General features: G+C 41.1%; 1 protein-coding gene across 1 annotated transcript in view; it reads left to right on the plus strand.

Moving 5' to 3' along the window:
• Positions 1-678: 678 nt before the first annotated feature.
• The window catches only part of fat3b (FAT atypical cadherin 3b), a gene marked incomplete at both ends in the record, with an annotated part of 89050 nt that continues 65500 nt past the window's right edge, over positions 679-24228 (plus strand). Inside the window, 5 exons of the mRNA XM_083890489.1 lie at positions 679-3648; positions 3736-3870; positions 4257-4458; positions 12410-12528; positions 14550-14748. Of these exons, the coding sequence (XP_083746615.1) occupies positions 679-3648; positions 3736-3870; positions 4257-4458; positions 12410-12528; positions 14550-14748 (3625 nt within the window). The remainder of the gene's footprint in view (positions 3649-3735; positions 3871-4256; positions 4459-12409; positions 12529-14549; positions 14749-24228) is intronic.

Consider the following 24228-nt stretch of genomic DNA (forward strand, 5'->3'; position numbering starts at 1 on the left):
TCATATTTATTATTATTATTATTATTATTATTATTATTATTATTATTATTATTATTATTATTATTATTATTAATAATAATAATAATAATAATAATAAAAAAACTTGTGCAATTGTGTGTTTATCAGCTGTGCTCCACCTACGCCCCACCCCCCCCCCCCAAGTTGTGCAACTGATGTACAAAAAAAGTATATATTTTTTTTAAACTATCCAGTGCCCAGATTTCTTTTATTATTTTTCTTGTAAAAATGTCACAGCCCGAGTAGTTACTGGCTCAAGAATAATAAATCCTTGTCCAGTAACAGTGAGTGTGCTTCATTGCTGCTGTTTCATGTGGTGGTGATGTATTTCACTGAGTCTGTGAAAGTGCACTGTGCTTTGGATGTACTCTGTTGAAAGAGATGTCGGTCTTTGCTTCTGATCCTTTCGGGTGCAGTGTTCAGAGTCTGAATGCAAATAGTATAAGCCCAACATTGGAAATGCTATCATATCCCTGTAGTGACGAGAAGTGTCCCTGAAATGTCTCTGAAATGTCTTTGCAACTTTTGTTTCTCATATTTCTCTGTCAAATCTTTAGTGAGCAGAATAGTACATGTTCCCAACAACCTACCAACTGAACCCAGATCTGTTTTTCTTTGTTGTTCTCCCCAAATATAGGCTGACTGTGTGATGGAGTAGTGATGAAGGTTAACCGTTGGGGAAACATGCTTCCTCTACCCTGCTTCTCTCCTCTTTTCCACTTCATGTGCTTTTTCCTCCTCCTGCACTTTTTTTCTTTAAACTGTGCTCAATTCCTACCAGAACCCCGGGCAGGACAAGGCCTGCTGCTCTTCACCCAGCCCACCTATATCGCCTCCGTCTTTGAGAACTCTGCTACAAGAACCTACGCCAGAAGCGAGGTAAAAATGGGCATCATTCTTGCTCCACCTCGAACTTTAGACATAAAATATTCCGTTATGTCTGGAGACAATGAGGGAATCTTCCAGGCTGAGGAGTTCGTCATAGGAGATTTTTGTTTCCTTCGTATTCGCACTAACGGAGGCAGTGGTGCCACACTGAATCGGGAGGTACAGGACAATTACACACTGACAGTGAAAGCCTCTGCCCAAGGAGGTCTAGAGGCCTTAGCAACAGTTTATATCAAGGTGTTGGATACCAACGATCTCCGACCGCTGTTCTCCCCAACCTCTTATTCATTTGTTGTCCCTGAGAGTGCGCCTCTGGGTGCCAGCATCGGACGTGTCACAGCCACAGATGCCGATTCAGGCTCCAATGGAGAGTTCTACTACTTCTTGAGGAACAAAGTTGAACTCTTTTCCGTTCATCCGACCAGCGGGGTCATCACCCTCACGGGTCAGCCCAGAATGGACAAAGAAGACCGGTTTGAGCTGGAGGTGCAGGTGGTTGACAGAGGGATGAAACTCTATGGCGATGCTGGTATCAGCAGCACCGCTAGGCTGGTTCTGACTGTGCAAAGAGTTAACGAATTTGCTCCGGTTCTCAGAGCAGTCGCAGTCGCTCCATCAGGGACGGACAAGGACCCAATCTATGTTCTAGTGACTGTGGAGGACAAAGACGAAGGGGTTTCTGGGGATATTGAGTGGGTGTCCATTATCGAGGGAGACCCTTTGGAACAGTTTGTGGTTGATCGGTCGCCTGTTGGGAATGAGTACAGGGTTAAAACAGCAGAATTTGTCGACTGGGATACGTTCCCCTATGGCTGCAACCTAACCCTCCAGGCCAAAGACCGGGGTATACCTGCAAAGCTTTCCAACACCCAAGTTGTTCAGCTGCTGGTTAAAAAGCCAGACCCAGTGCTGGCACATTTTGAGAAAGATGTTTATGCAGTCAAGCTGAGTGAAATAGCTCCCCCAGGCACTTTTGTAGAGGTGGTGAAAGTCTCCCCAGCTTCTTTGAGTGTCAATTACAGCTTCAGCAACCACTCAAACCCAGTGTACTTTGATATAAACCCTTTGAATGGAGTTATTATGACCACCAGACATCTGACAGGAATATCACAGGGTTTTATAGAGCTGGAGGTGGTTGACATTATCAACCAGCAGCGAGCCAGGGTCCAAATCACCATAGAGGATGAGAATGACAACTCTCCAGTTTTTGACAAGCCATTCTATGACATCGCAATCAACGAGAGTTTACCTGTAGGCACGGTTATTCTCGTAGTCTCCGCTGTGGATTATGATAAAGGGGAGAATGGGTATGTAACGCACACAATCAGCGGAGAACAGTCGCTTCCGTTTATCATAGACCAAGGCTCAGGTGAGGTGAGAATCACAAGAGACCTGGACTATGAGTCATCAGAGGATATTTATACTTTTGCAGTGCGGGCATCTGATTGGGGTTCACCCTATAGAAGAGAGAGCGAGGTTAATGTTACTCTTCGTCTGATAAATATCAATGACAATCAGCCTCTTTTTGAGAGTGTGTCATGCAGGGGCATGATAAGCCGTGATTTCCCCGTCAGCCAGACTATTGTCACCTTGTCAGCCGTAGACATGGACGAGCTCGGGATCGTGCAGTATAAAATACTGTCCGGGAACGAGTTAGATTATTTTCATATGAATCCAGATTCAGGAGCTTTGACGCTGAAGCGATCGCTGGCGGTGGAAAATTCAAAGAATGGGATATTCAACCTGAAATTGATCGCGACAGACGGAGAACTGTTCTCGGATCCTACGTTTGTGAATGTATCGGTGGTGAGGGGCAGGATGCCACCCAGAGGGTTCAACTGCAAGGAGACCAGGGTCGCCCAGCTGCTGGCTGAGAAAATGCTCTCAAAGGTGTCTGCTATGGCTAAACCAAGACCAGATGAGAGAAACACAGACATGTTCTCTGTGAACAAACAAGCGCCACAGTTTGAGGCTTTGCCTACGAGCATTCTAGTCCGAGAAGACCTCTCTGCTGGTGCCAGTGTATTCCAGGTGCGAGCACGAGATGGTGACACAGGCTTCAATGGCCGCCTTCTCTTCTCCATATCTGATGGCAACAAAGAAAACTACTTCAACATCAACATGGAGACTGGATTGATTACTGTATTGCGGCCACTTGACCGTGAGCAATTGGATCGTTACTTCTTAAATATCACCGTTTATGACCAGGGCATACCTCAGATGTCCACTTGGAGACTGCTCACTATAATTATTGAGGATGCCAATGACAATGACCCCCAGTTTTATGAGGACAGCTACTCAGCTCTCGTTTTAGAAAACTCAGCCATTGGCATGGAAGTAATTACGATCACTGCGTTCGACAGTGACACGGGTCAGAATGGACAGCTGTCCTATGCAATGGTGACCCCTGTCCCTCAGTTTGGTATTGATAGTGAATCAGGAAGTGTGTTTGTTGCGAGCCACTTGGACAGAGAAACAACGCCAATGTTCACACTGAAGGTTGAAGTGAGAGACAAGGCAGAGAGAGGCACTCGAAGGTCATCAGTGACAACTCTAAATATAATTGTGAATGATGTCAATGATTGTGCCCCAGCTTTCATGCCAAGCAGTTACAGTACACGGGTACTAGAGGACCTCCCACTGGGGACTGTGATTACCTGGGTACAGGCTCAGGATCCAGACGTCGGCCCTGGTGGACAGGTCCGATACTCCTTGGTTAATGACTTCAATGGCACTTTTGAGGTGGGTGATGTCACCATTTATGTTCTTGTTACTACTGTGTTTGCTTTAACTGACAGTTTGTGATTTTGCTTGTGATACTTTGTGCAGATCAATGCTGTGAGCGGCTTCTTGAGGATCACAAAGGATCTGGACTTTGAGAAACAACAGTTTTACAACCTGACATTGGTTGCCGAGGACAGGGGATTACCCAGCCTCAGAAGTCAGACATTTGTGGAGGTGGAGGTGGGTAGCACATACTGTACAGGCACGCACACGGAGAAACACTTTCATTAATAAGGCATCAGTTTGTTGATTCAATTCAGTTCATACAAATTAATAATTTATTTGCCTTTTATCCCGAAACAAGAAAATGGTTGACAAACTTAATTTTCATCAATTGCTAATACACAAATTATTAAGTTCATTTAAACAAAGTTAGCAACATTTTCTTTTGAATGATCACAATTCAATGTTACCAGTTGAAGTTTGTCAACCATTTTGTTTTTCATTGTCAACACAAGTTATTATACGATTATTTAATGTTAATGCGGTGTTACATTCTGTCAGGTGATGTCACTTATATCTTCATTACACCATCAAAAGTAAAGTGAGCCTGTCCATTTCTTCAGGTGCTGGATGTCAATGAGAATCTGTATGCACCTTATTTCCCCGACTTTGCCGTGAGAAGCTCGGTGAAGGAGAACTCTCGCGTGGGCACAAGCGTCCTGACAGTCAGTGCAAAGGACGATGACAAGGGTCGCGACGGCACATTGAGGTACTCTGTCAGAGGAGGCAGCGGACTCGGCACTTTCACCATTGACGAAGACACAGGTGTGACACAAGATCGATGTTGAAGCCTATTTATGTAAAGTGAAAATCCAATAATGTTTAATGCCCTTCTTGGAATATCAACATCAATAACCTGATTGCTAATCATTGCATATCATGTAAAAATAGCAATGACATTCAGTTGTGTGTCAGTTTTTCTCCATGTGTGTTCAGCACTTACATGAATGAATGTGCATGTGTGTGTATTGACAGAGAGAGCGAGAGCTGAAGTTTAGTCAAAGTCAGCGTGTTGATGATGCCTCACATGGGAGCTGTGATAATTACAGTAATGAGGGCAGCATGACAGCCGCACTGGCTGGGCCTCGGGTTGCTCCATACAACTGTTTGAGTGCTTTGTGGAGAACATTGATCAAGGCTTTCGTTCACAGCAGTATTGTCCTCATCAAGTGTAGTGATATCACTATGACTAATTTGGGAAAGTCTGGTCCCAAAACTGTCCACCAGTGTCAAGCTACAAAACAGGCTGATCCAATGAACAAGCGATTACTCATTCAATGGCGAATTCAAATTAATCAAATAGCCAATATGAAAGTAGGACAGTACATTTAAATTCATATGCACGTTGGCTCATGTGCCACAATGAAAGGCCAATCTCTTCATACATCATGCTATATAATAGTATGGCCACCTCAACAAGTTCTTGGCATTTGCTATATTATAATTTCCATCAGAGAGAAAAAGGGCTCATGTGAGAACAGAGATATTGGCTTGAATCAGAGATCTTCCTGTTGACAGCTTTGCAAATATCAAGAAAGCAAGACAGCGTGAATATTTTAAAATTTCCATGGGAACAGAAGACGGTGTGACTGAGAACCTCTGCTTTTTTTGTCCTCAAGAGGCTTGTTGCAGTATTGGCGCTAAAGCTACTCAGCTTAATGTGCTCCGTGCTCAGCTTAGTGTGTCTCTCTCCGTGGTGCTGAAAAAGTGAACCTTAAAGCTCCAAAATTCATCAAATTCATCCCTGTATGATACTGTTACGTTATTTCATTGCAAGTATTATTGAGGTCATTGAGTAGTACTGTTTGGTGGAATCAACAAACCTGAGAAGCGTGTGTGTGAATTTTAAAGGCTCGCAATGTCCGTCTCTGTAAACCTATAGGATCTCATTATCTGAATATATTTCAGTCGTGACAAGCAGTCAGAAGTACGTTTATTAGCATTTCATTTTCATCATTAGTCAGTAATAAGTGTGGAATAACACATTTCCCTCTCATGTCTTATCATGCAGCTTCAGTTGAATCATTCTGTCTTCATCATTGTTATTTAAAGCTGCAGTGTGTTGTGTAACTTTTGGTGATTATTGTTGCTGATTATTCTGCCTCTGTTTGGTCTTCGTAAAGAGAAACATGTAACGTAATTAGTATGCAGTGTCCACCTGTAGAAAAAAAAGGGCTCTGTGAAGCAATACTATCAGACCCATGTGAGGAATCAACGCAGGGACCGGTGTGGTGTTTATCCTATATCAAACTGATGAAAGATTTGATGAGAGAGATGAGCTTAAGTATTCACATCTGAAAGTTTCAGTGGCGGCTTCTTTTTGTTTTCGAGAGACGACTGGGTTTCCAGTCATCTCGCTTTATTAGCACAATGTTGCTGTGACCTCTGTCTGTCTTTTTTTGTCCATCTTGTCTTTATTTAAAAATTTACTCTGACTTTGGCTTTGTATCTAAGCTGACATTTGTCCATATTGAAATGTGACTCACTACAGTTTGAACAAATCTGTTGAGTTGCAAGAATGCAAAATCAAGTTTGAGAAAAGCCTTGAATTCTTGACCAGTGAAAATGCTTTACACTCCAGTCACATTCACCCACTAACTCACACACACACACACACACTGGTGCACGCTTTCTCACATGCAGAGCTTCTCTGTCATACATCCTATTCACACACTGTCGGCACAGCCATCAGGGGCAATTTTGGACAATTTGAATGATCCAGTCTGCCTGGAGTCTGAGCCGCAGCAGTCCTGCAGAATAATTGCAATCAGCACAATAGAGGCAAGGCACAGAGTATAAATATGTGGCAATGATTATCATTACCAGCACTGACAATTATCATTATTGATCCATTATTTATGTTTAATGGAACCAGAGAGTGAAGTCTTGTTGTGAGTTACTTAAATATATGTAAAAAGCATTGTCTATGGTAGTAAGTCAAATTTCAACATGGGGGGGAAATGATTATGGAACTAAACATTTTGCTGAATAATTTTGTTGTGTAATTAGTGTAATTGCATAAATATAATTAACAGTTTAGCAGCCAGGAAAAACAAGCAGCAACCACTTAAGAGTTGGATTTTAGACAGGAAATGATTGCGCTCCTCTTCTGGCTGCTCTTTCACCTCTCGTCGGGCTGGTCCCTACTGTACATGACATGCACTGGAGGCCTGTATTGACCTTTAACTAGGTTAATTAGTATTGACTGTCGTTGAGATACAAAGCGAGCGAGAGAAACAGATGGATGGACAGAGAGAATGGCTTTTCCCCATATGTATAACTAAACAATAGCTATAGACAGGTCCCGCTACACTATTCAGTAATAGTTCTTGTTGCTTTTGTATCATAGCCTGAGCGAGGAGCCTCACAGCCAGTGAGGAAGTTTAGTGAGTGCAGATTTTCCAGGGGAAATCAGAGTGCTTGTTAGAGCAGAAAGGGAAGCAAGAGAGAGAGGGGAGTGGAAATGAAGCGGAGAGAGGAAGGAGGAGAATGCAGTGGAGTCTGGAGAAGATAAAAAAAAGTGTCAAAAGGCAAACACACGCTTCTTCCTCTGACATTTTCCAATTTTTTTCCCCCACCATAGTTTTTGCTTTAAAGTTTTACTTTTTGTTATGTAAACAAGTGGGTAGTCTCTGACCGGGTGCCCCTTTGGAGTTAGTCGAGAAGATACTGGTTAGCGCATGACAAGCGTTTCGTTTCATTGGTGTTGTCAGGCGTGGACAGCGTTGCCCCTGCTTCGTTCTCCGACCACGTCGAGTGGCTTTGTTCCGACTGCTTGTCAATCTGTGGCTCTCGGTGCCAAAACTAAGTGTGTGAAGGAGAAAGTGGGACAGATGGAGTGAAAGCGAGAATTAGACAAAAAACAGAGCAAAATCCTTTTTTCGGTTGAGCCTGCATACGTTATGTCTCCGCTTCCCTTGTAGTGAGTAAATTGGCTCTGTGATTCTCCATGTATTACACCTCCATTATCTGTCGTATCCATCATTTATGAATGCCCCCTTTTCCCACTCTTGATATTTAGATTTCAAAGGTGACTCAGTCCTATGTGGGTGGAAAGTATGGGGACCATCGCTCAGAAAAGAGCTAGGATCTTCTGCGGCTCAAACCCTTAACATTCCTGCTCTTTGAAGAGAAATTGGTATTCTTGTCATTGGTTAGGGGGAAAGCAATCCCTGCAATTTCTCATTGAGCAGCTGTCACAAGCCCCTGCTCCTCTATTAGTGGGTCTGCAAGCTCCAGGATTTGTCACAGCCAGGACAAAGCATTCCTTAACTTACAGGCAAACACACTTTCAAAAAGTAATCAATTCTAGTTGAGTTGGAGTTGGTAAAAACATAAATAAATAAATAAATAAAACAAAATAGCAGCTGACTAAGATGCCAAGCAACAAACACACACACACACACACATACACCATGTTTTCCAATCAATCTTCGGATTGATTATTTGACATAGAATTAATTAGGTTGTGGGACCCTATCACCTTCTCTGGAGAGTGGAAAAGTTGAATAGACATGACAGATGGACGTAAACCTGAGTGTGCCGAGAACTTCCAGATTAGAAAAATATGCCACGGCCACTCCGATTTCTTCTCGATTCACCCTATGAAGTGTGTTATTTATGGTGCGAATAGATGCTGTCAAGTCCAATTTATACGGAATTCAGTGAATGGTGCGTGTCGGTCTTAAAGTTCAAAGAGCTTTTGTAACAGCCAGCTCTGGGTTTCCCCCCCCCCCACCCCCCCCCCCCCCCCCCCCCCCCAAGTCTACTCGTCTACTGTCAAGCTTTCTGACACAGATGAGATGTGGTTGGAAAAGGACATGGTCAAGGACGACAGAGCAAGGATGTGTTTGAGCAAATGCTCATTTATGCACCACGCACGCCCTTGGCAGCCACTTCATCATAATCTGACACATACAGATGGATGCTTTCTGGTGAGAAGGCAACACCTTTGTCATGCAGCTGAGGAAGTTGCTACAGAAGTCCCGCGCACCCCCATCACTGATTTGTAAACTTGAATGATTGTGAGAGGCCTTGTCGTGTCACGGGAGACGTTTAATGTGTGACAGCGAGTCTTTTCTCCAACAGCACAAACAAATTAAGACACGAAGACAAATCTGAAGCACTCAAGAGTGTGATTATAAAGCTTTTAATAATTCATGGTTATTGACGCATTCCAACAGTTAAAAACATGCCAAGACACATTTTTTATTTTAGCAATTAAGACCTTCATTGGGGCCAAACAAATTAGTATTGGTATGAAAATATCAATCGTTGTCATTTTGAATTCTATTCAGAGAACATTACTGAGCTCAAGAGGGTTTTGACAGAACAAAAATATTTGACTGCTTGAGGTGATGCGTGGAATAAAGCAAGAGCGGCAGTTAGTGTTAGTTTACCCTGGGCGTGCTGAGTGTGGGCTGAAGAGTCTTGACCTTTCTGCCACTCAAGAGTTACGGACAAACGCCTTCATCCATGTGAAATGCACTGTATCTGTCTTGTTCGATGTTCTCGCTCATTTTTTACCATGGAAACAATGCAGTTGACATTTAAGAGATCTGCATCTGCCAACACCAAACTATTACTCATACAAATTCTACTACAGAGCTTGAACTAAAACGCACAAGAAAGACAAGAAACTATAAAGTTAGAGTCTATTTTTTGTCTCGAAAACACTTTAAATTCTCTTTGCCGTCAAATAAATAGCCATCAAAGGCCCAGTGGAAATTAAAATTGTTGGTTTTTGTAGCCTCAAACTAATTTTTTCGACAGCAATTCGGCTCTCGCACAGCTGCTTCCTGACACTTGGAAAAGGAACGGGTTTGTTTCACTCTGCAGTCTCAACGTTAGCTTTAATTATTTCTTACATACCCGACCCTTGATGAAAAAAAGTTTTTTTGAATTAAATTGCACTCACGATACATGATTATAATTCAGATATTATGGAATTAATTACTACCTGTGTGCATCTCAAACTCCTAAAAGGTGACATGATGATTGCAAAAATGAGTTTCAAAATAAAAGCGCATGTCTTGATTGATATGGAATGATATATAGTTCACAATTACCGAAAACTGGCACAAAAAGTGCAGCTTAAATTCACTGTTTCACCCCAGGCAATAACTAACAATTACTAAATTACAACTATTTTGATAATCAATTCATCTTTGATTTGAGTGTTTTTTCAATTATCATAACAAGCCGTCTAATTTTTCAGCTTCTTACTTGGGATTATTTTCTGGTTTCTTTGTTCCGTCTAACAAAGAAATCGTTAAAACTGATTAATTTTCGTTTGTGGACAAAACGAGACGTCATTATTTCCAGGTTTAATAAACACTAATCAACATTTTAAGGACCAAACAAGCACTCACTTAGTCGAGAATATAATCAACAAATGAATCAATTATGAACATAATTATTCGCTGCAACTCCAAATGACCTCCAGTGTTTTTGAGGCAGCACTTTATTGAAAGTGGTCGGATGTATTAGTTGTATTTCTGTAAAGTGCAGCCTGTCACTGGCAGCTTTTTCAGATGTATATGCCTTAGAAAAGTCCTATGTGTTCAGGATGAGCCATGTCTCTGAGATGATAATGTGCTTCGACACACGATACACTCACACACACACTGTACTCAATGTCTCTTTTCTTATGGAGTCTCTTCGGCACAGGTGAAGTCAGACAGTTCGTTTTTTGGGACTAACTGGATCGTAAATCTGCCAGGATTCAATAGAAGACTGTCAGTCTGATGATGATGATGATGATGTGCACTGAGCTGAAATGCATTAACTGCCTGCTTCTATCAGCTCGGTGTGTTCTCTCTGATATCTGACTTGAGTTGTTTTTATGTACGCAAGAGCAAATATGTTTTATTGGGGCAACTTAAAACTTAATTAAGGTCTAGACTATAAAATCACACCCACTCGGCTACGGGACACATCACATCTGAGAGTTTCCTCAGGTGAAATGTCTGAGGATCCTGGGGTTTAATTAAATAATTGACAAAATATGGAAATAAGCTACTAATTTGATTGCTTAATTTAAGTAATCATACATTAATAAAAGCTTAAATTAAGATTTGACTGACTTAATGCCACTGAAAAACAGAATAATCAATAAAAACCTTCATAAAAATAGGTGTGGAAAACCTTTTAGAGATAACTTTGAAATATAAACAATTTATATTCTTACATTTAAACTACTGTCAAACGAGTTCACACAATCGTGATTCATCTCTACCCGACTCTCTGTATTCCTGTGCACATTCCTGCTCTGTGCAAAGAGAGGCTTATTTTGTGTCAAGACACAGAGGCGATAGAAATATTGTGCTAATAAAGCGAGACAACTGCAAACAGGTTGTATGACTGAAACCATGAAGTGCCAGCAAAAAGTTTCAGAAGTGAATTAGTCTGCTCTAAAAACCTGGTTTAAAGTTTTTAAAGTTTTTTTTTGCAAAATCTGTTTTTCTGTGTGTTTTTAGTAATTGTTGGTTTGTGGTGTGTTTGAGTGCTCATTGTTACTCACAGCAAAAGTTCAGTGACACTTTTATTTGTGTATGGTAGAAAGCAAATACTGACATTGACATAATGGCATACAATAAATATGGATAATTGAACGTCATGCATAACAATTTATAATGGTTATATTAGGTGACGTGTATTTGGATTAGATTGGATCGAGATACCGAGATTTTTAACGACATCTTTTGCATGACTTATCCAGACGACGTCAAACACCTGTCAAGTTTGAAATCAATCGGACCATCGGTTTGAGAGATATGCGAATAACAGACAGACGTTTCTGCAATTTATAGACTGCTGTATACACACAAATGTTCCCTCAGTCAAGTCTGATAGTTTTGCTTGACAGAGCCCGTTTTCAGATTAAGGACAGAGCAAATAAAAATAATCTTACATTGTTTCCGTTCACAAAACAGAGGCAGAATACAAACAGAAAAAGCACCACAAGTTGAGCACTGCACTGCAGCTTTGACACCCAGTTGTACAATTAAAATTGAAACGTTGATCGACATCATACTGTATATTAATGTGTTTTTTTTTTCCGGTGGAATTACATTTTCTCTCCTGACCTTGCTGCGCTGTGCTTCAGTGCTCTGGACAATAAATAGACATGTCACACTAAGTGGATCCCAATACCTGGAATCTGAAGTGACGCATGAGGCCGTGTCTCACTTCAGTGTAGTTACTGGGACAGTCCTGCTTGACTGATTTTAAAGTAAAGTGACACCCATGTGCCATCCATTCTGAGCGCTCTCCCTGCCCCTCAAGAGGTCACCAAAAGCTGTCGGCTACTTATCTTCCTTAAGGCCACTAAACACGCAGCAGTCTGGGTGTATAGGGCAGTTCAGGATGCGTTCAGCATCGAGTGAGTAGCAGTGGGAGCAGTTTGGTCAGCTGTGATTAGCTGCAGAGGAGCTGAAAACATTGAAGGTGACCACAGCTCGGGCCACGAATGCCCGTGAATGTCACTGGAACCGGGGACACAAAGTTTACTCTAAAGTTCAGCCCTTTCTTCTGGAAACTTATAAGATCTGCTGAGGTTGTATCCTAGCGATGACACCGGGATGGCACACACACACACACACACACACACACACACACACACACACACACACACACACACACACACACACCTAACGCATAACTATTCTCAAGCTGAAAGTCACAGCTACATTAATCTTTCTCTCTGCTTCCACAGGTGTGATTTACACTGCTGGTATCCTGGACTGTGAAATCAAAGACTCTTATTGGCTTACGGTCTATGCGACAGACAAAGGGGTGACACCTCTCTCAGCCTCGATAGACGTCTTCATCCAGGTACGTCATGGTTGCAATATTCACATTATAATATACATGCATCGCAGGTCTCATAAAAAGGTAATTTATTTCGAGTTTAAAGTGGAGAAATGCAGAGCAGCAGTTTGCAGTGACGTGAAATTCATTCAGAAAAAGTCCCCAAAAATCGAAGCGCACACTTCACTGATAGTAACTATAAATTACAGCAAAGGACACACTCGTAATAGCTTGAAAGAAACCAGCTAGAATGTGCTCCGACTCACTGATATGCTTCTGCAAGCCAATCCACACTAAAGGTTCGTGGAGTGGATTCTCTGGAGGTCCACCGTTTGTTTTGAAGGCTTGCACTTTAGTCTGGACAATTAGAAGTCGGAGACAGCTGGACGCGTTGGCGCTGCCACCTGTGTTCACTCTCTCAGTCTCATCAGTCACACAAATGTTTCCTTTTTTTTTTTTACTCCAGTAACAGTTCCACCTCTAACCAACCTTAAAATCACAACTCACAAAACTCACAAAACAAAAAAGCACAAGGCAACAAAAGATGGTCAAAAATACAAAAGAGGTCAAAAAGGCTACGAGTAACTGATCTTAGCCCATTGGTCAGCGGACAAGACCAACTGGCAACAGGAAACTCGTCACAGAGGGAAACTTTACAGGAAGCAGACACTGAATCAGTGAGGAAATGGTAGTGATTTCAAAGTAAAACAGGAAACAATCCTGGTCCTGGGGACCCACATTGGTGTTTCCCTGTTATAACACACTTGATTCAAATGAATGTGTCCTTATTCGGCGTTTGCAGCGCTGGCTGATGAGCTGAACATTTGAATAAGGTGTCTCGGAGCAGGGAAAACACCTGTGGGTCTCCAAGACCAGGATTGAGAAACCCTGGTCTAGACTTGCAGCTATCGATTAATCCGTTGATTGTTTTCTTGAGGATTTTTCAGACTTAAAGGAGCAAAGAAACCATTAAATATTAACATTTAAGAAGTTGAAATAAGATAATTCATTTATTGTCGAAAGAAGTGGTTATTTTTTGGCAACTAAAACACAGATATTATGTAAAGACAAACTCGCGATCTGTGGCATTTCAAATCATCACACGAGAACAGAGCATCATCAGCATTCATCGTGCGTCCGCACTGCTATTATGGGATAAAAATAAATAAAAAATGAAGCCATGCAAGAGTTGCACATTGGATTTCACTCGCTTAAAGTAATTTGAGGCTGATTTCCTATTGATTGGTCGTGATCGATAGGCAGATATGCTATCTTTGGTGACAAGACGGTGCTAACAGACACATTTAAGTTGATATTTTCAATAATTAAATAAAATTATTTCTGTCGTGCTGGTCACAGTGTAGCTTATATTAGAGTACTCTGTCTTTGCTCTATGTCTTTATTCAGCACTAACTAATCCACTGTCTAAACATCACTGCTCCACCACTGCCCTGCCTTTGGGGACAAGTTCAGCAGTGGATTAAAAAAAAAAACAAAAAAAAAAACAGCCAGCTTTTTCTGGCTCCGGGATATTCAGGTGCAGCGGTTTGATCGGCTGTTTTACTCCCAGCCTCTTCATCATGGACACAAATAGGGAGATTAATCAGGCCCAGGTGCTCCTCATGCTGCAGCTGAACTGTCTTGGCTCTCTGTACCTTCCAGCAAACACTCCATCAACGCCGCGTTTGCCATAAATATTCTAGATCTATGCCGGAAGAAGGGAAAATTAATTTGCAGTGCATTTAAAGAGTGACATCGATGACATTTTCTGGTAAATAAATTTCCATTTTCTGATGGATAGCACATGAACCCAAACCCAGTCGGTGCTGTATTTCATCAGTTGTTTAAGATATTAAATCAGTAGATAAACACAGCAGTGCCAGACATGGTGATTTACAAGGGTTTATAAACACATCTATTGCCAATTCAGATCCATCTTATAAACAGAGGACCGTTAAAGCGATGCAAACAACAAACACTGCCAGTTTCTGCCTAACCCTTGCCTCCTGTGTCTCACACGTCCTCCCCTGCTTCTCCTCTCTCAGGTGGAGGACGTAAATGACAACGCTCCCCTCACCTCCGATCCTATCTACCACCCTGTCGTCATGGAAAACTCTCCAAAGGATGTGTCCGTCATCCGTATCCAGGCGCAGGACCCCGACCTCACCGCCACGCCCAGTCGCCTGACTTATCGCATCACTGCTGGCAACCCGCAGAACTTCTTCTCCATCAACCCCAAAACAGGTACATGCACACAAACAAATTCGAAAAATAATTATTAATTATCAGTTGCTTGTGTTTATGTGTGTTTGCCAAATAAATTCATCATTCCCCTCCTACTTCCTTCAATAAAAAAAGCTTTTAATTCCCACACGACAAATTAAAGAGGCTTTTGTGCCCACACAATCAAAGATCTACGACGCCGATGAGCCGTAGAGGCGAGTAAACTTGATTGCAACCAAATATTAACACCGGTATTCCTCAGCAGTGTGTGAAATAAGTGCAGTTTGTTTGTTTATGAAGCCAAAGAGTGGGTGAATTTATCATGTCTCACTGCTTATGTTTCCTATAAGATAGGAGAAATGGCGTTTTCTTTCTGTGACCTATCGGAAGGTTAAAAGGAAAAGTTTTGCTGGGAGAAGTATTCAGAGGAATAAGCCAGGATTTGGAATTAGGTTTTTATTCATAACATACTGCCAACAACCATAAGCCCCTTCCACTGCATATGGGATCAAGATGGAGCCTTAAAGAGCCTGAACCTGTGAAAACAATGATCCGACAGCCTCTGGTTATATATTACCTTTTGTGAGCCTGTATATATATATATATATATATATATATAAAAAATACTGCATGAGAAGTTACAGCCTGGAAGTTAAAGTCAGTTTTAATTTAATGTGCGCATTGCAACAAAATAGCCGTCTGTCTGGGAATGAAACCAAAATGGACGGCAACACTGTGTGTCCAATTTAGGAACAAGTCAGCGGATAGTTCTTTCTTTGTCTAATTGGACTTGACTGAAAAGTTTGGAGTTTTTTAATGAGTGCACTGATTTAGCGTCGTGCTCCGACACTGTCAGATTCACAGTGGAGAATCCTGATCAAAACTGAAGCAGCCAAACCAGGGATTTTTGTTTTTGTTGTGTGTTTTATTCTTTGCTTTCTAAGCGTTCCTTCTCCTTTAATGAAACCTTCCACTTAAATTAGCCACAGTCGATGCTACGTTCTACGTATCTGTGACTGTGTAAGTGCATGCACACGTTCATGGCTGTTTGCATGTGTCATCAACAACAACAGACAATCAGTCATATTTTGTGAGACCGTGCGGCGTTGACGTTGGGGATAGTTTTGGAAATTGAGGCTGTCACAACGCTGTGTGTGAGATTTAATGGTGGATGATGTCAACGGTGGCGATCGCTCTGAGACGGCAAGTGAAGCTCAGCTTCCTTTAAAATGCTGTCAAATATGGACTATCCAATATGCTGTAATACGTGTAACGTGCGCTAGAACTCGATTAGAATGTGTCTAGCGTCACATACTTAATTGACACAATTCGGAATTGAAAACCTCACACAGCCATGCAAAAAAGATCTAATTTGAGTGACACAAATGGCAAAAAAAAATTGGATACGAGTCACTTTAGCCTGGTAATCTGAACACAGAACTGACGCCCCTGTCCAGATTAAATTTGCCACTTGCCAGGCGAGATTGGCTCCAGCTCCCTCCCACAGCTGTCAAACGATAAGCACCGTAGTTCACGGGAAAGATGGATTCGGAGCTGTAAACGCCTTACGACCAAGTTTAGTTACCCGTCAGTTTAGTTAATGAGCTGCAGCCATTTTATTTAACTCAGAAGAAGTCCATATTTGTCAGAGCAGGTGTGGGGGCCTCACTTCGCTGCACGTCCAACCTTCTTCAACTTCAACCTTTTGGACGCTGTCAATCACAACCGCGTTTGTGCCCCTTCACAATCTTTTTACCTCTAAATGGGAACATCGTTTGCAAAATTGACACCGCGTGGCGACGAAGAGGACCTGAAACTGGAAATTGAGTCCATAAACTCCTCAGGAACACATTTACTGGTGTCATAAATCAAGTGGGAAAGTGAGCAATAGGCTCATTTTCTCGTAGAGGTACATACTGTACAGTTACTTCTCTCTGCAGCCAGATGGCCGTTAAGGAGAATACTGTTTTCAGACACTTATGTCTACACTGGTGTTTAAGTCCATGATCATTTAGTCTGCATTTAAGACCTGCGAACACACTTTGATGTCTAAAAATCAAACTCAGGTTTCAAAAAGTACATTTAATCTCAGTTTAGATCATTTGTGCACTTACTTTATTTATGATTTTAGAGCCCCTTCTGTATGTTGTATGTCTGTGTGTTTTATATGCATCTGCTGCATGTGAATGACTGATTGGAGAATTTGAGACCCAGTTTAATAATAACAGGGTCTCAAATTCAACAGTCTCTTCAGTCTCTGGGGGGGACTGTAAAAAAGTAAGTGACAAATGAAGTGAATTATCACTTCATCTGTACAGAATACAAACATCATTAAAGCATGACGTGTTTAAGTTTTTGATGCGTAGGGAGCTCCCAGCGCTCAAGAAGCTCGGCTTCCACTGAAGAATTATTGACGAGGTGAAATATTATATTCAAATTCAGACAAAAAAAAACAAAAAACAGAAGCTTTGAGAATTCTTTGCCATCTCTGTCCCAGTTAAAGTGTTTCAGCGAGCGACAAAAGGCAAATACGTGCATGTTTGCATTTCATCTGGGGACCTGCATTCTGATTCAAACACATGTCAATATGATGACTTAAAAAAAAAAAAAATACTACAGTCTGTATATATTATGCAACATGTCAGGAGTAGAACTTTTCTATTTCTCATCCTCAACTCCACAGTGATTACACTTGTGGCTTCACAGAATTGTGAAACTGACATGATGTAAGGAAACACACACAAATGAACCAGGACAAGGAGACTGATAATATTCTAATTTTTCTTATAGGGGTTCACATAATATACTACCACTGATATCACAGATATTCTTACCCCGTTATAAACCTGCACAATAGGGCTGAAACAATTCATAGATTAGTGATTGACTATGAAATGAATCCTCACATATTTAGTGAGTTTAGAAGTGATTGTTTTTTTTTTACTCGTTTATCACAGTAAACTTTGGTTGTGGACAAAACAAGACATTAGAGGACATTTATTACTGGGGAAAAACTGGCTTACATTTTTTAACAGTTTCTGATCTTTTATGGAATTTCATGTCTGACTGTGAGAAATTTCTTGTTGAGAACAAATGGACCGGGTTTGACGTGGCTAGCTCAAATGTACTAGGACGGGTTTGTTCAAATGTGCCAACTAGCCATTTTTGTTTTCCCAAAATGGACTTCTGGGTGGGCGGAGCTAACGGAAGTACATTAGAAATTTGTTTGGAATCATAAGATCAACAAGTGTACCAAGTTTGGTTCAAATGAGAACAACTATGCGACTTAGACACGATCGAAAAAAGAAAAAAAATGCAGTTAACGCAATTTTGGCCACTTTCTCTCGCGGCTAAAATGTCCCAAAAAATCCTTCGAGAAACTTTGGAGAGAGCCCGCCACATCCGCCAAATTTCCAAAAACTTTAGTCTGACCATGACCTGACTTCTGGGGGCGCTATAGAGCCGACCCGATTTCCAATTTTAAAAGTTTTTATGCACATGAACCCCGTCAAAAATCAGTGCAATGTCGGAGAAAAATAAGAATCTCTATAGGGACAATAGGTTCCTTTCACTTTGTGCCAGGAGTCCTAATTATAATATAATCTATGCTTGTGAGTTTAATGCCACCCAAGACAATGCAATAATCTGTATTGGTATTGGTCAGATATAGTGAATCATCAACATCCAATATGTGAAGAAATATCATTGCTTTATTCTTAATGGAAGCAGAGTTTTGTGTTTTCAGAGTGAGTGGTTATGTCTCGCCAGTAAATGCATGCAGTACAAATGTGTTATTAATATTTCAGTTGTTCAAAAATATGAAAAAACGACTAAACTATCAGAATATAGGACAGGAAGTTTGAGATATTGGAACTCTGCATCGGTGTCAAACACACAAAAAAGGAATTGAGTTATCCAGAGTTGCGAGGATCTTAATTAGAATTAATTATCATAATATGAGTTTCTGTGCCAGCTTTGCTGCATCCACTGGATGTGAGTTTCAATATTATATGAAGTTGATTTGCAGATGATTAGGACAAACATAATTACTGTTTGTATGGGAGTTGGGGGCGAGATTGAGAATTGAGAGTGTGCGGCAAAGTAATCAAACAGTACTCGGTTGCAGCGGCGTGTTCGAGAGGAGGTGACGATGACGCCGTGATGAAGCCCTTTCCCGCAGAGAGAAAGAGTTTAATTTTGAGTTACTCTCAGGTCAAATGACTCAGCAGATATAGAAGCTTTTAATTTGCTTTTGCGCCGATCTGCTTTCGTGGGAACACGAAAACCCAACTCAATTCTTCATCGTCTACCAAGAGACCAAAGACCGAACATAGAAAATAGTCAACACTGTAACATTACTGAGCTCCATTGTGTTGTTGTTGACAATATTGCTGTAATTACAATATTGCCACATACCCGCTAATTTAAGTGTAAATGAGGCAATAAGAACCTCATGTATTCATCTGTGAGAAATACAACATACCAATAAAAATCGACCAATTTAAATGTTTTTTTATATATATTTCGTACTACGTAAACCTGGATAATGACGTGTGTGTGTGTGTGTGTGTAGTAAACACATTTTGATTTTGAACTATTTTTTGAGAGCATGTCGGCTGGACTTCACAACTTTAAAACGGTTTAAAAAAGGTTTAGGTTAGGGTTAGGCGTTAAGTGGTCATGGTTAAGGTTAGAAATAACGCTTTGTTTAGGCCAGACAGTGTTGGGCCTGACGGAACTGCAGGTCACTAAATAAATAAATACATGTTTTTCATTTTCAGTTTCCTAATTAAGTTTTAAATTGCTGAACAGTAGTAATTAAACATGCAAGTAGACGATGACGTCTCACCCAGCAAATGCAGAAAAACAGACTCATGCTGTCTCAAATGTAAAAGGAAAAAACAGTCTGGAGTCTAAAGCCATGGTATTTAAATTGTGTTATCTTTCTTTTTTCAGACCTATAGCAGGTAATATATACAGTATACAGCAATATTAGGACTTTTTATGTATCCAGTGTCCATAAAAGGACTAACATTTCAGTATTTGCACTCAATGTTAATTTGTATTACACTACTGTTCCAAAGTTTGGGGTCGCCTATACATTCTTTTTTTGTGTTTTCCATTAAAAGTCACACTTTTATTCATCAAAAGAGTTGCAAAATTAATAGAAAATATAGTCAAGACATTGGCAAGATTTGAAATAATGATTTTTATTGAAAATAATCAAACTTTCTAACATAATTGCACAAGGGTTTTCAAAGGTTCTCTAATCATCCAATAGCCTTCTAACGTGATTAGCAAACAATTTACCAATTAGAACACTGGAAATGGGCCCCTATGTACATATTCTATTAAAAAACCAGATGTTTGCAGCTAGAATAGCCGTTTACCACATTAACAATGTATAGCATGTATTTCTGGTTAATTTAATGTTATATTCATTGAAAAAAGTGATTTTCCTTCAAAAATAAGGACATTTCTAAGTGACCTCAAGACCCGAAAGTAAAGAGGACTAATTATTAATCGGCACTGAATTTTTTTAAATCTCGTTTTCTCATAGGGTTAGCTTGAGGCTGCAATAAATGGAAGTCAATGCAGTGTCCTCAGATGAATAGCTACACAGTCCTATGTGTGTGTGTGTGTGTGTGTGTGTGTGTGTGCCACAGGGGAGAGTTCGTACCCACCTGAGCCCTCTGCTGTGTCAGTGAACAATCCAAATCCACTATCCTGTTGGTTACAATGCTATACGAGGACACTCTCATTTTCGATGACTATCTTGTCAACACGGTGATTAACCGACTGTCACCGTAACACTGAGCAATTGGTTTTTTAATATTTCATGCAGTGTTTTTCCTCTAAGGCTACGTTCCACATTGGTTTTCACTAGCTCATCAAGGTCTAATAAATAACAAGAGAATTGTGTTCGCTTTTTTCTTTTTTTTTTGTCTCGTGGATATACCATTCTGCACTATATCTACCAAATACAATCATTACAATAAATTTCAGAGTAATGAAACTGGCAGTGCCAGTCTATTAGTCTGGTAATGAGACATGCATGAATGAGAGATGCATTCAATATAAATCATTCCTCATTGTTTACTCAGTCAAGAACCTTCCATGCACCACAGCGAGTTCATTGGATAGATGGATGAACAAAACCCAGCTCATTGATTTGCTTTCATAAGGCAGCTGCCAGCCCCTTCCACTATGACCCGAACGGGAGGGGGGGAGGGGTAACCCTGTACAAGTCTGAAAAAGTTTTCCCAAACCAGATTCAAAGCAGTGCATGTTTTAAAGTTGACTCTGGAGGTGTCAGTTTGACGGGGTTTGAGGTGCTGCAACTATATTCCCAAAGTGCAGTGAAGCAGAAAGTGTTTAAATGTGCTGTGACTGCTTACAGCGCTGTCTGTTTGTCTCTGCCTGTGTGAGTGAAGCCGACCTCATATGGGGGGTGAGAGCAGAACAGATAAGTGATGTCACAGGGAGTTAGGAGGAGTGTTTCTTTTAATGCCGGCAGCGCACTCGCAGTGTCGTGCGCTGTGGCGGCTGCGTGACCTTTTTGCGACCTTCTGTTTGATTGTATTGGCTGGGTTTTACTAGCGTTTAAGCAAATTGGCTGTACACGTCAATGTGCACGAAGCAACAATAATCTAAAGACTTGATTTGAATTTTGAATTTTTTTTTCAATGTTGCTGCATGTCTGCCTAGTCGCACAGTGCAGGTCAGCTGTCACTGTCTCAGTTTGTTCATTGTCTATTGCTTTATCCTTTACATGAAGGTTACAGGCCCTGTGATGGACTGGCGACCTGTCAGCTCAGATTGGCGCCAGCGACCCTCATGTGGAGGATAAAGTGGTAGATGATGAATGAATGAGGGTTGCAGCACAGCTGGCCAATCTCAGCTGACATAGGGACGAAATGGGACTCTCACACTCACACATACGGTGCCATTTAGATTGCCAAATTGACCTCGGGGACCTACGTATTGTCTTGCTTTGAGGCAACAGTGCTACCCATATCCACCACGCGCTGCGCCAACTCAATTCAGTTCAATTCGATTCGATTCAAAAATGGTAGCATAGCGGCGTTTATATCTTGTGTCACCCGGCAACATTCCCACGCTGCACACAGGAAGCGATTTAATTTAAAGGTGCAATATGTAAGAATGTGGCCAAAAACAGTTACTACATTCAAATTCAAAATAGCGAAGTCTTTTAGGTTTCGTTTTCAGACGTAACTGGCAACCCGTGGTTGCTCGGCAGCTGAGACTCCACTGACTGCAATGATTGGTAGACGGCGGTAGGTGGCGCCACATGCCAAAACATGATTTGCAAATATTTTGGCTGTACTGTTGTTGTTGGTGAGTTCAGTTTGTTATATGAACATTATTCCTGAGTCTCTGTGACATATTAGGAGGATTTTATGGCCAGTTGGTTTGGATTTATTACATAATGCACCTTTAAGACATTATGCTAAAGCAAGAATGTTAGGAGTATTACTGAAAACACAAAGAAATAAGCTTGTCTTCCAACTTAAATGATCCTGTTGTTTGTTTGATTACGACCCACAGTTAAGTTATTAAAATAGATGCCCCCTAGAGGTTACAAAAATAACAGCAATCTGGTACCTTGGGTGTGGTAAGTCTGTTTTTTTACGTGTTATTGTCATTGTCTGTAACTGTAGCCGAGCCAAGTCTTTTTTTAACCTTGCAACAAATACAGGGGTCGTAAAACGGTCGAAAAGATGCTCCTATGGATCATATGCTCTACCGCAAACGCGGATGTTCTGCAACGTGACTGGATGAACACTTTCTATTCACAAAGCGAAAACAGAAGCCGAATAATAATCACAGCTTGTTACGCACTTGAGCTTTAAGGCAGTTTTTTCCTGCAAACATTGCACAGACAACTCCATCCACAAACAACGATAAATACTAGCAGATACTAGTTGGTTTTAAATGCACCTTTATCCGGCTTCCATTTCCAACAGGAGGCGACAGCTACGTAAGCTACGTAAATAGCATTGCATCATACCAGCGCTGCACAGTGAAAATAATGTCATACGACTGAGCAAAGCCTTGAATCCTCTCTTTTTTTGGAATACACCTTTTTCACATTTTGCATTTTTCCAATCTCATTAAATTGTCGCCCACAAACAGACTGTAAGGCAAGGCGAGTTTATTTGTATAGCACTATTCATACACGGGGCAACTTAAAGTGCTTTGCAAGGGCAGAGAAAATACATTAGGAAAATCGTAGAATAAAAGCAAGGCAATTAAAATGGCATTAATCAAAATAAAAGGGAGACATTGAAATTACGTGAATCATATTAAAAGCAAGCTGTACTGTGTTTACCCTCCAACCTTTAGGGAAAAACTGGGATGGAAATTTGTGCCGTGTTGCTTGGTGAAAACAGGTGCTATAGAAAATGAAAGATTTTTCCCAACTCGGCTATGAAATTACTGAACAGGTTGTAAAACATACCAGTGGAGTATAGCGTGGCTTCCGTGTACATGTGAAGGTTGCAGATGTGCTGCGAGCTGTAGATCATTGGTTTTTATCAGCGTGCCACTGTGTTCACGTCGAACAAACCCCACCTCCACCCTCGCGGTCCTTCCACTGCAGCTTTGCGAGCGCTCGCTCCTAATTTGCCTAATTGAAGTTAGCCAGCATAGCAAGCTCAAGGTGACACCGATATGTGCAAGCATGACATCGAGTGCGAGTACGCACGTGTCATGGTTTTAGTCTGTCCATTGCGTTTTGACTGTCACTGCACAACTAAAGGTAATCCCACGTCTCTGAAATCCTTCACTGCACTGTTACAAATGCACAGTAACAAGCATATTCGGTGGAATTATAGTCCGTACAAATCCACAAAGAACGTATATTTATCCATGCATACTCTCTTTAGCTCATGACAGAAATTCTGCAACAAACTCACACACTCAAAAATAAAGTCACAGTATTTCAGTGCTCGTATCAGTGCATTTTTATTGTCTTGTATTTATGAGTTGAGTAATATATGTAGATCCAGGCTGAGACAAATGTGCCCGTTTCACTGTGTGTGGATGCTCTCATGAATAGCGTTCAAGGACGTTGCTTTTTTTTTGTTGAGAAAAACAAAAAAGGAGCTTACACACAGTTGTGAAACTATCTGCTGGATCAATTCCATCATTTCCTTCCTTCGCTCAGAGTCGGACCAGAGAGTTTGACGAGCGTTTGATTGAAATCACAGGTTTTCACTGGGTAAATGTAGCGGTTATTGATTAACACTATCTCCGGGTCTGTATTTGTGCGAGTCTGTGTGGGAGGGAAAGGTGGCATCTTTGCCTCTGCATAATGAAAATGGAGCTGTCGGTGTCGCTGTGATCTCTCATGCAGCCCGCAGTCTGCTCATTTGAATAATCTGGTTCGATCAAAGCTGTTATCAATAGCGCTGCTCTTTTCCCTTCTGTCCTGGTGGCATGCTGGCCAACTGTGTGACCCTCAGCTATACACTGCCA

This window comes from Microchirus variegatus, assembly GCF_963457635.1.
Source record: "Microchirus variegatus genome assembly, chromosome: 5".
NCBI lineage: Eukaryota > Metazoa > Chordata > Actinopteri > Pleuronectiformes > Soleidae > Microchirus > Microchirus variegatus.